General features: G+C 52.0%; 2 protein-coding genes across 2 annotated transcripts; both read left to right on the forward strand.

The window, feature by feature from the left end:
- The first annotated feature begins 997 nt into the window (after nt 1-997).
- LOC139782169 (uncharacterized) lies at nt 998-2,126 on the forward strand. Its single transcript, XM_071721140.1, has one exon. It carries the CDS (start codon nt 1,311-1,313, stop codon nt 2,124-2,126), a length of 816 nt encoding a protein of 271 aa, XP_071577241.1. The 5' UTR covers nt 998-1,310.
- A 7,275-nt stretch (nt 2,127-9,401) lies between these two features.
- On the forward strand, nt 9,402-10,088 carry LOC139782170 (uncharacterized). The gene has a single exon (XM_071721141.1). The coding sequence runs from the start codon at nt 9,402-9,404 to the stop codon at nt 10,086-10,088; it is 687 nt and encodes a 228-aa protein (XP_071577242.1).
- Nucleotides 10,089-12,651: the final 2,563 nt, after the last annotated feature.

A 12,651-nucleotide genomic window follows, 5' to 3' on the forward strand; every position in this document is an offset into this window, starting at 1 on the left:
AGTCGGGTTATAATGTGAGTACGCGGGGAGCATCCCGGAGGAGCACGGAGTCCCGGGGCAGCGGCAGTGAGAGTCCTCGTTGCGAGGCCGAGCGTGCTCGACCCCGCGTAACCGTGCCGTCGGGAGTTCGGTGTGCAGGAGTTCGGGGGACACCTGAGAGCACTCAGTCGAGACGCGGAGCTCCGAACCTCGTTTAGGGTGTCGCCCTAGGATTTGCTGGGTAGGCTTCGTCGGGAACAGCGGAATGCTGGCGAGAAGACGAAGTGTTCGCTCTTGCCGGTTTATATACCGGCGCGGCGGGTCTGCTGGGAGGAAGGCCGACCGCCAGGCGAGCCGCGTGGGGGTTCACGCTTACGCGCGCTCGCCTTCGGGGCGAGTCGGCTCCCTCCGGCGCTCGTCGGCGCCGTGCGGGCCGGCACCGGTGCTGCGTTTAGCCCGCGCACACGGTGCTTGTGGAGTGCTTTAAAATAATGTGGGCGCACCGCGCCCTATCCTCGCCCGACGGAAGATCGGTCGGGCGGCATCCGGCGGGTGGCGGCCGTGAACCATGCTTCTCAGGGGTGCATCGTTACAAAGGGAACGGTCGGGGGTGTCCGAGACCGATTTGGATGCGCTTTGAATATGTTGTTGAGCATCAAAAAACATTAGACACGTGTTTTTTTTTGCGGCGTATCTCGACGTTTAGGGGTTGAAACAACCCCTCGAAAATAACGGATTTTATAGTTTTTAGCGAATATCTTCGAAAATATAAGGCGTATGAAAAAAAGTTTGGTACAAAAGGTTTATGGCTTTTTGTGCTCTTTACAATGGCGTAATCAGATTTTTCAAATTTGTCACATTTTTTAATTTAACCCCACCCCCACCTATTATTTTTGCCAAATATAACAATTTTTCCAACGCAAATTTAAGAGCGTCAAATGCCAAATACATCCATGTGTATTTTTATTATGATACCATTATTAGATTTTTGGCAAGAAGAGATGATATGTGGTATAGGCGTCGCGCTGTAGGTAGGTGTTGCGTTATTTCTGTTCAAGTTGCGCCGTACGCTTAAAAATTTCCATTTCAACTCCGGGATGACCGAAAGCGCTGATGCGAAGGCCAGCGCAAGGCTATTTCGAGAGTCCTGGACTAGCAACGGAATGTCGACTCCGACATTATAAATACCGCCGAATTGTATCGGGCGGGCAGTCGCAAATTGGAAAGAGACGGTATCAAACCTAACAAAGACCACTCCATTAATTATAAAGTGCGTATTTATTTATATAATTAAAGTTCGAGACAAATATTTAATTTTAATATCTTTCAGAATGAAGTTTAATCCATACAATGTAATAATGCTACTTTCTGCAACTTTCACTGCTTTCAACTATTCACCAAGTCCGACAACTTCGGAGGAAGAAGAAGTAAAAGAAAACATTGAACGTATACTGCTTGACATACAAAACCAAGAATTTGACGTAGAAGAGAAAGAAACTTTAGGTTTTTATGATATATATGAGATTCCAGAACCGGAAAGAGTTGATTTATTTGAGGAAGATGATGGTAAAGTATATCTTCCGGAAGAAGTTACTTGCAGCTCTGTTGAGGCAACAATATCAAGTGACTATAAAAGGCAAGCTGTGGAATACTGGAGGAGTGGTAAAACAAGGGAAAAATCGCTTGAAGGAGTTAAACGAAGGTACAAAAAAGTTACATCAATACGACAACTAGCACGATGGGAGAGCCAAATTAGTGAAGGTGGTAGTAGAATGGAAAAATTAGAAAGAATTTCTGCATACACATTAAATTGTTTTAATGAAGCTCTTGAAAGAGGAATTATTATTCATGATATTGACATCGCACGATGGGCTTCTCGGGCACAAGAAGAGGAAAATGCGGCAGGATTCAAAGCTTCAGAAACGTGGGTGAAAAGATTTAAAATTACACATAATATTGTGTCTCGGAAAATAACTAAATTTGTAACAAGAAAATCTTTGCTATCAAAAGAAGATTTGGAAAATAAGTGCGACACATTTATTACTAACGTAAAATATTACATTGATCGATATGGAGTGGAAAATATTTACAATTCGGATCAGAGTGGATTCCAGTTAAAACAACCTTCGTTCGAAAGGCGGATCTAGCTCGCGGCTGGGCTGGGTTCGAAGGAGGTGCGGAGGAACGGACGCGCGGTGAGGTTCGGCAAAATGAAGTGTATCGTGGTTAGCAATTAACGTGACAGAGTTTATTGTATAATGGACGGTCGCGATATTTACAGCGGATTGAGTACACAGTCGCGGTATGCACAACGGTGCGGTAAGCGCAGGACGCAGAGTCGGGGCGCACGCGGTGCGCGCGGAAATGCACGCGGGTGGCGATCGTGACGGGCGACCGGCGTGTGACGGGTGGCGCGAGGCCAGGCGCGGGGCGCACGGGCGCGGATACGGCGGCGAGATCGCTGCAATTCGGTGCGTTCGGTGGCGGGCGTATCCGGTGAGAAGCGCTCGGTGGAGGCAGAGAAGCGCTCTGCTCCCGTTCGGATACTTCGTGCGCGGGGACGCCGGTCGGGTACCGAGAAGCGCTCGGTGAAGATAGAGTACGCCAGAGGCTCTCTACCTTCGTCCTGACTAGCGGGCGCGTGGTGTAGGAGCGCCGGTCGTCTGACGAGAATCACTCGGCGAAGACAGAGAATGCCGGGGGCGCTCTACCTTCGTTCGGACTAGCGGGTGCGCGGTGGAAGGAAGCCGGCCGTCGATCGAGAATCACTCGGCGAAGACAGAGAATGCCGGAGGCGCTCTACCCTCGTTCTGACGTGCGGGCGCGGTGCGGAAGAAAGCTTGTCGTCTTGCGAGAATCGCTCGGCGAAGACAGAGAATGCCGGAGGCGCTCTACCCTCGTTCTGACTTGCTAGAGAGATGCGGGAATTCAGGATCGGTGCGGTCGGTCGGATCGTTGATCGGGAAATCGCATTTAGCGTTAAAAACGCTCGTCTTTTATACCCGCGCGGCGGCGTTCCGCAGTGGCGGGGGTAGCGACGGCGATCGCGAGCGCCGGGATGGTGCGGCGGAACGGTCGGAAAATACGGCGTCCCGACGCCGCGATCGCGTTCGGCGGTCTTCGGTCGCGGTCGGCACCGCTCGGCGCGTCGAGGCGGTTGCCGCGGCAAGTCCGTTCGCGGGCTTCCTAACGCTACGATGAATGCTTTAAAATACGGTGGGCACACCGTGCCCGTTCCTCGCCCGGCGGATGGTCGGCCGGGCGGTCTCGGCGGGATGTTATGCCGGAACGATGCATATTTGGGGGTGCATCGTTACATCACCCCACCCCCCTTGAAAAAGCGCGAATTTAGCGCTCTACGGCTTCGGCTTTATCTCGCGGATGGTTCGGACGGAGCCGGTTGCATTAAAACGTATGTGCCAGCGTTTCCCCCTGGATCGCATCTTGTGCTGGCGCGATACGTGGGCGTGGAAGTGGGGTACCCAGATGGTATGTCCGGGTTCCACTTCCACCGGGAACGGAGGTGGCGGTCGAGACCCTTCTGCCCGCAGGGGTCGTATGTCGGCCGGTGCTGGTCGTGGCGGCGGAGGCGCCGGTTGGTCGGGTCGCGTTGTGGCTGGCTCTGGCAGCGGTGCCGGTGGAACGCTCGGCGAGATCGTTGGCCGCCCCGGTAAGATGGTAAGCCGGAGGTTGGTCTTCTCGACGCTGGTAATCGTGGGCGTCGCGGCCCGTGGCTTCTTCCGGGTCAGTGGTGGTGGCGGGGTAGTGAGCCACTCCAGCTTCCGTCGTTGCTGCTCGTCCGATCGTTGTACCGCGCAGCCGACCGTCGGCACGTTTTTGCGTGACGGCGGTGCGGTTGTGGGCTTGGCGACGGCGGCGATGGCGGCGGCGGCGGCGGCAGTGCCCGGGGCGAAGAGTTTCGTCCAGGTGGTGCCGAATCCTGGGCAGGCCGGGTCGTATTCCACCGGCTCTGCCAGGATCTTGTCTATCTCGGCGAGAATATCGCTCTCGATGCTCGACTTGCTCGGATCGGTCTCCATGGCTCGTCTGTGAGCTCTCTTTTTCGGTATCGGTATTCATTGCCGGTAATTGTTGCCTGTTTCGGGAGTGGGGCAATGTTTCTTATGTTTCGGTGTCGTCGTCGTCCTCCGGTTTTGTTTCGTTATTGTTGTTACCGTCGTCCTCGGTATCGCTATTTTCCTGGGGGTCGATGTCGCTGTTTTCCTCGTTGTCGGCTGGCGGGGGGGCGGCGGGCGCGGGTTTTAAATCCTGCACGTGTATGTGGCGGCTCCACTTGCCGCTTCGGTCGCGTAGGTCGACGATTACCGGCGATATTATCCGGCGCACCTCGAGGGGCCCGCGGAACTTTGGCGCGAGCTTCGCGTTAAACGCGGCGGCTTTGTTGGAGAGTGGGTATTCGCGTTTCCACACCCACTCCCCGACTTTCGGTGCCCATTGACGGCGTCGTAGGTTGTAATACTTTTCTTGCCGCTGGAAAGCGCGCGCCAAATGTATCCGTACAAGCTCGTAGGCTTCCTCGAGGTGACGTCGCGTCTCGTCTGGCGGGGCGGCTGCGGTATTCGGGGCGGCCTCCCGATTGAGTGGGGAGGTCGGTTCGCGGCCGAAGACGAGGTATGCGGGGGTATAGCCCGTGGCTTCGTGGTGGGCCGTATTATAGGCGAATTGCAATTCGGGGATGCGCTCATCCCAATTACGGTGATTTCGGTCGACATACTGCGATATCATCGTTTTTACAACCCGGTTTGTTCGCTCGACCGGATTGCAATGCGGCGCGTGGACCGGCGTGTATACATGTCGAACGTTATGGGCGGCGAGCATTTTTTCGAGTTTTCCGGACCGGAGTTGCGTGCCGTTATCCGACAATAAGCGGTCCTGCATCGTCAGGAGCCACGTGTGGCCCTGTTTCGATCGGGGCAGCGGTCCGATTAAGTCGAGCGTGACTTGCTGCCATGGGCGAGTGACGGCGGTGGCGTGCAGCGTTCCCGCCGGTCGGGTTTGCGCGACTTTGTGTCCTAGGCACCGGGGGCAATTTCGGACGTAGTTCGCGATTTCCCAGAACATGCCGGGCCAGTAGTATATTCGGGCGATGCGCGCTATTGTCTTTGCGATCCCGAGATGTCCGGCGGTGGGAGCGTCGTGGTTCTGGCGGAGGATTTCTGGGCGCTGTTCTTTGGCCACGCATGCCTTCCACTGATTTTCGGGCGGGGTTTCGTTAAAGTTTAGGTCATGCAGTACGTGTCGGTATAGTTTCCCGTCTCGGATGTCGTAATCAGGGTGGTCCCGGGGGTTGTCTTGCGCGGCCCGTAGCATGCGGCGGTACCACGAACAGCGGGGCGGTATCGTGACGGCGGCGGTGGTGGGTTGCCGAGACAAGGCGTCCGCGACCCGGTTGAGGGCTCCTTTTCGGTATTTAATCTCCAGGTCGTGCTGTTGGAGCTCGAATGCCCATCGGCCCAGCCTGCCGGTCGGGGTGTCTAACTTTTGTAGCCACCGCAGGGACTGGTGATCGGTGAGGACGGTAAAGGGGTAGCCCTCGAGGTATTCGCGCATCCGGCGAATCCCCCAGATTACCGCTAGGCATTCGAGCTCGGTTGCGCTATAGTTCCGTTCGGCCGGGTTTAACGTGCGACTCGCGTACGCGATTACTCTTTCTCCCTCTGGGAAATTCTGCGTGAGCACGGCCCCGAGGCCGGTTGTGCTGGCGTCGGTTTGCAGGACAAATCGCCGTGAAAAATCGGGGCAGGCGAGGACCGGCGCGGATGTCAGCGTGTCTTTTAGCTTCTCGAACGCGGTATCTTCCTCTTCCCCCCAGTTCCAGCGAGCGTGTTTTCTCGTGAGCGCGGTGAGCGGCGCGGCGACTGTTGCGAAATCTTGGATGAAGCGCCTGTACCACGACGCTACTCCCAGGAATTGCCGTACTTGCTTAACTGTCTGCGGCCGAGGCCACTGGGCGACTGCCCGGACCTTCTCTGGGTCGGTACGGATTCCTTCGCGGTCGACGATGTGCCCGAGATATTGTAGGCTGTCCACGCAGAATTTGCATTTGGCCGGGTTGAGCCGTAAGTTCGCGGCGCGGAGGCGGCGAAAAACTTCGCGCAGTATGCGGAGGTGTTCCTCGAACGTCTTCGTGATTACAATGATATCGTCGAGATACACGAACACGTGTGGCTCGAGTTCCGGCCCGAGCACGGTATCCAGTAGCCGTTGGAACGTCGCGGGGGCGGAATGCAAACCGAAGGGCATGACTTTGAAGTGGAAGAGCCCCTTCCCGGGTACGGTGAATGCGGTGATCGGTCGGCTTGCCGGGGTGAGGGGGACCTGCCAGTACCCGCTCTTAAGGTCGAGCGTGGTCAGGTATTTCGCTCCTCGTAATTTGTCGAGCGTCGCGGTGATTTGAGGGAGGGGGTAGGCGTCGGTCTCGGTTGCGTCGTTAACCCGGCGAAAATCGATGCAAAATCGGTGGCTCCCGTCTTTTTTTCGTACTACGACGACCGGGGAACTCCATGCGCTTTTCGAGCGCTCGATCACCCCCTCCCGTTCCATTTTTTCGACTTCGGTGTTAATGATGGCCTGCATGGCCGGGTTGCGCGGTCGGTATCGCTGCTTAATCGGTTCGATGTTCGTTTTGACGCGGATATGGTGGGCAGTTTTGTCGGTCGGCCCGGTTATCTGGTCGAAGAGGGGAAGTTCTTCTGCGAGGAACGCTCGGAGCCTCTCCTCCTCGGTCGGGGTTCGCGGGGCGATGCCCTCGGTCATCGCGGTGGCGGGTGTCTGGCTGCGGTGACTCGCGGTGTCCGGCGCGGGAATGGCGTGGCCGAGTTTGGCCCAAAAATCTACCCCGAGTAACATCGCGTTTTTCAGGTTCGGCATAATTGTGAACGAGTGCCAGACGGTCTTGCCGGCGGTCTGAATCGGCAATCGGACGCGGCCGGGCAGCGTTATTAAGTGCCCGTTGGCCAACTGGACTTGCCCTTCGTCCGGCGTTACGGGGAAACCGAGGGTTTGCGCGAGCCGGGCGGTGTGCTCGTTGACGAACGATATGTCTGAGCCAGTGTCTAGTAGGGCCTCTAACGGGCGGTCGCGGATGCGCGTTTTTAGGTGCGGCCGGGGCGTGAATCTTACGGGGAGGACCGGGGGGCGGCCGGCGTTTCCGCGGTCCCGGTTTCGTTTCCCGGCGGCGGGTGACAGTCTTTTGTCAGTACGCCGTCCTTGCCGCATTGTGAGCAAAACTTCCGGGCGGGGCGTCGGCAGTCGAAGCGCGTGTGGCCGCGTTGCTTGCAACGCCAGCAGCACTCGCTTCGACTGTACACGGCGGCGGTGACCGGGGGGTCGGTGGCGGTGCTTTTCGCGACGGTGCGTTTTTTGCGATTCTGCTGTAATCGTTCGAACTCGCCTGCTCGTTGCTGCAGTTCCCGGGGGCTGCGGACGTCGCTCCGCCAGATACGGTTTTGATAATCGGGGTGCATGTTCTCGTAGAGCTGCTCGACCTGCTCCTCGGTCGAGTAGCCCCCTGCCCTACGCATGAGGGTCAGCATTTGTGTCGCGTATTTCACATATGGCTCCCCGTCTTTCTGTACGCGGTCGCGGATTTCATTTACTAATTGCAGTCGGTATCGTCGCGGCAGGAATGTCTCTCTAAAATCGGCGATGAAATCCCCCCAGGTCAACCATCCGTCGCGGTTATTACGGTACCACAGGAGGGCGTCCCCTTTTAGGAGTTCGGGCAGCCCGCGGAGCCAGTGGTCATCGTAGAATCCGTACGCGGCGCGGAGCTCGTCGATCCGTTCCAAGAATGCCCATGGGTCCTTCCCGTCGAAGTGGAGGCCCCATTTTCGCATTTGGTTCATTATCTGGGTGGTGGGGGGGGGGCGGGGTCCGTCGGACGGTCGGCTGGAATTATCGTTACGGGGGATGCCGGTACTCCGGTGGGTACGGTCAGCGTTCTTGGGGGGGCGTCGGATGCGTTCGGCGGTATTCCGGTGGGCACGGTCAGAGTTAGCGGGGGAGCGTCGGACGCGTTCGCCTGGAACTGCTCGGGATGGGCGTCGATAAATCGATTCAATCGGCGGCGTAGATCGTCGAGATTGCCCTCGGTGTCGAGTCCGAGTGAGTTTAGTTCGGTTATCAAGTCGGGTTTGCTTAGCCTATAGAAATACTCCTTCATTTTGCCGGTTTCCTGGGTCTGCTCCTTACGGTCAGGTCCCTGTTCGGGCGCCATAAAACAACCTTCGTTCGAAACGCGGATCTAGCTCGCGGCTAGGCTGGGTTCGAAGGAGGTGCGGAGGAACGGACGCGCGGTGAGGTTCGGCAAAATGAAGTGTATCGTGGTTAGCAATTAACGTGACAGAGTTTATTGTATAATGGACGGTCGCGATATTTACAGCGGATTGAGTACACAGTGTGACAGTCGCGGTATGCACAACGGTGCGGTAAGCGCAGGACGCAGAGTCGGGGCGCACGCTGTGCGCGCGGAAATGCACGCGGGTGGCGATCGTGACGGGCGACCGGCGTGTGACGGGTGGCGCGAGGCCAGGCGCGGGGCGCACGGGCGCGGATACGGCGGCGAGATCGCTGCAATTCGGTGCGTTCGGTGGCGGGCGTATCCGGTGAGAAGCGCTCGGTGGAGGCAGAGAAGCGCTCTGCTCCCGTTCGGATACTTCGTGCGCGGGGACGCCGGTCGGGTACCGAGAAGCGCTCGGTGAAGATAGAGTACGCCAGAGGCTCTCTACCTTCGTCCTGACTAGCGGGCGCGTGGTGTAGGAGCGCCGGTCGTCTGACGAGAATCACTCGGCGAAGACAGAGAATGCCGGGGGCGCTCTACCTTCGTTCGGACTAGCGGGTGCGCGGTGGAAGGAAGCCGGCCGTCGATCGAGAATCACTCGGCGAAGACAGAGAATGCCGGAGGCGCTCTACCCTCGTTCTGACGTGCGGGCGCGGTGCGGAAGAAAGCTTGTCGTCTTGCGAGAATCGCTCGGCGAAGACAGAGAATGCCGGAGGCGCTCTACCCTCGTTCTGACTTGCTAGAGAGATGCGGGAATTCAGGATCGGTGCGGTCGGTCGGAGCGTTGATCGGGAAATCGCATTTAGCGTTAAAAACGCTCGTCTTTTATACCCGCGCGGCGGCGTTCCGCAGTGGCGGGTGTAGCGACGGCGATCGCGAGCGCCGGGATGGTGCGGCGGAACGGTCGGAAAATACGGCGTCCCGACGCCGCGATCGCGTTTGGCGGTCTTCGGTCGCGGTCGGCACCGCTCGGCGCGTCGAGGCGGTTGCCGCGGCAAGTCCGTTCGCGGGCTTCCTAACGCTACGATGAATGCTTTAAAATACGGTGGGCACACCGTGCCCGTTCCTCGCCCGGCGGATGGTCGGCCGGGCGGTCTCGGCGGGATGTTATGCCGGAACGATGCATATTTGGGGGTGCATCGTTACACAGTTAGAATTACACTCCGGTCGTACTTTATCACATAAAGGTGTAAAAAAGGTAGAATCTGTAGTACAATCTATATCAGCAACCACACATAGTTACACTATACAGCCAACTATTTCCGCTGATGGTAGATTATTGTCGCCTCTTTTTATTACATTGAAAGAAGTTACAGGAACGTTTGGTCCGAGAGTGCAAGAAACATTATTCAACGCGCCTAATATTTTTATTACGGCTTCAAAATCAGGCAAATTAACATCAAATCATGTAAAAACTTGGTTAAATGATGTATTTTTTCCGAATGTCGGACCAAAATCTGTATTATTATTAGATTCATGGAGTGGGCATTGTCCTAATATAATTTCAGAAACTAAACCAGATAGTGTAACTGACTTTGTTTCATTAACTATTCCGGCCGGTACAACGGGAAGAATACAACCATTAGATGTATATTTTTTCCGAATGTGGAAAAATTTTATTAGATATTTTTCTGATATGGTTATGATGTTAGACCTTGCAATAGATCTTCATGTTCGAAATAATATCTTGAAATTGCAGTCATTAACGCACAATCAATTTTCATCGCCTAGGTTTCAAAATTTATTGAAATATGCATTGTTTAAAAGTGGATATATACAGAATATCGCAAAAAATCGCTTTGCATAACACATTTCTTTCATGATCATCATCTTTGCGACGAATATGTGCCGTAAATGTAATTTACATATATGTTTATGTATTGATTACTGATTAATTACTGATGGATTGTTTACTGATTAATTTAAAAATTCTGCTCTGATTTATTAATACATAAGTCGTCTTAAAATCTACAATTTTATCAATCATTTACTGGCGACGTTTAAAAAAGTTTATTAATATTTTATTGTGACTCGATATTATTCGTCTACACATAATATTATTACCCAATATTGTAAAAATAAACACATGAAGAAATGTAATTTGTATTTTTAATTTATTACTATTACTATTTTTATTAATTTTTCTACCATATTTCCTCTATATATGTCCGCATATCGAATAAAATTTGCAGATTGTAAATATCTTCAGTGCCTCCCCAAACATGCTCGTTCGCTTTATTCATTCTTGGATTCAGCCTTGGATAATACCGAACCCATCGTCTATGTTCAATAAATCCTCGAATTCTAGTATCTCACCGCAATGACCCCCGCTAAAAAAAGATCAACAAATAACATTATTTCTTTAAATGTATATTAAAAGTATATGTATATGTCAATGTAGTTCCTTTCCGGAATTATGACACGAGCAAATGATATTCAAATGCGTGAATTTGGTTGTTGTTTTTGTTGTGCCGTAAAGGTGCCTTTTCACGTTAACGCTCGACGCTCATTTTCAGCAAGTAAAAATCTTCAGAAATAATATCTTTTATTTATATATGTATCCATAAAATATTATTACTTGAAGATATTGCTTGAAAATAATTAATATTTTACGTATTTCGAAGTCTATGTTTGATTGTACTGGGACGATTAACGTCGATTCAGTGACGACGCTGAATATTAAACAAATTCAACTTCATTTCTTTGACGCTAGCGTCAAAGCGAAACCACCCACGTTCACCTTGTTGACGCTCATTTTCAGCGTCTCATGAATTGGCACCTTTACCGGGATAGTATATTATTGTAGCGGTTAATGTGACGTTCAGATTATGTTTTGTGATCTTACAATTCGGCGGTATTTATAACTTGGCGCGAGACACTACCGTGTCTCTTGATGTCGGAGTCGACATTGATCTCTGGCTCAGCCTTTGCAGTCAGTTGAGCCGGTAGTTACGTGACAAAGAATAAAGCAGCATGGAAGAATGGACAGAATTTAAGAAAGAATGTACAGAATTGAGGATTACATAGAAATCCTTTATCCCGCCACAGGAGTACGTATAATACACATAATTGTATATTAAAAATATTTTTAAATTAACCATTCTTTTATTATAACAGTGGATATGGGTGGACAATGTGCCCGTGCACGAGATACGAATCAGAAATATGGTGAGGGTTTGGATTCCTCACAATCAGGTATGTATGAATATTTTCATAGATTTAACATTTTTTTAATTTTTGTCTAATCTGTTTTCAGCGCTATATATATATGCACGAAATAGAAATCCGTGGGTTTATAAATTTGGCGCAGCAGCGTTGGGTCCGCTGGTTCCGGACTATGGACCAAGAGAATAATGACGAAATTTGGGAAACTTCCGGCGACGTAGATATCTTCGGCTTACGTCGACTATTTGAAATGGAGGACGATTTTGAAGAAGAAGAAGAAGAATATTGGTAAGTTATTCGTTTTTCCAATAAAAAAATATTGAATCTTTATATTAATCATCTTATTGCATTTGTGTGTTTCAGGTAAAGAAAAGCAACGCGGACGCGGCACTCCGATATTCACAGTTGCAATCGATCATCGAGGAACTCCATGACACCTTGATATTCCATAAGAAATGGCACTCGATATATAGATGTGTACGATCTTGTGATTCAATATAACGACAGTCCTTTATTTTAATAAATATACATATAGTCCGAAAACATTCCCTCGTTACTTTACCGCAAGGCTTTTCGACCGATCTATCTCTCTATATCTATATATCTCGCACGCACCTATGATTCTCTCTCTCTCTCCAAATTATGTTATGTACTTCTCGCTCAGCGACTCAAATCTATCTGCCGTCCGTCCGTGCCTTCCTTCAGAACGCGCGAAGGCTTTCCCCTACTCCATATAACCTTCCGGACTTCCTGCTTATTTATTTTCGTGCTAACGCTATCGAAATAGCGTAAACTCCTCGCTGTCAGCGCCTAGTGCTGACCTTCGCATCAGCGCTTTCGGTTGTCCCGGAGTTATAATTGGGATAGTGTATTATTGTAGCGGTTAATGTGACGCACGTTCAAATTTGCGACTGCCCGCTCGATCTTACAATTCGGCGGTGGTATTTATAATATCGGAGTCTACATTCCGTTGCTAGTCCAGGACTCTCGAAATAGCCTTGCGCTGGCCTTCGCATCAGCGCTTTCGGTCATCCCGGAGTTGAAATGGAAATTTTTAAGCGTACGGCGCAACTTGAACAGAAATAACGCAACACCTACCTACAGCGCGACGCCTATACCACATATCATCTCGTCTTGCCAAAATCTAATAATGGTATCATAATAAAAATACACATGGATGTATTTGGCATTTGACGCTCTTAAAT

This window comes from Temnothorax nylanderi, unplaced genomic scaffold (assembly GCF_030848795.1).
Source record: "Temnothorax nylanderi isolate EJ_2023f unplaced genomic scaffold, tnyl_v1.0 TNYL_tig0393_pilon, whole genome shotgun sequence".
Classification (NCBI taxonomy): Eukaryota; Metazoa; Arthropoda; class Insecta; order Hymenoptera; family Formicidae; genus Temnothorax; species Temnothorax nylanderi.

Coding starts and splice junctions, on each gene's coding strand:
- LOC139782169 (XM_071721140.1), top strand. CDS start 1,311: ATGAAGTTTAATCCATACAATGTAATAATGCTACTTTCTGCAACTTTC.
- LOC139782170 (XM_071721141.1), top strand. CDS start 9,402: ATGCATATTTGGGGGTGCATCGTTACACAGTTAGAATTACACTCCGGT.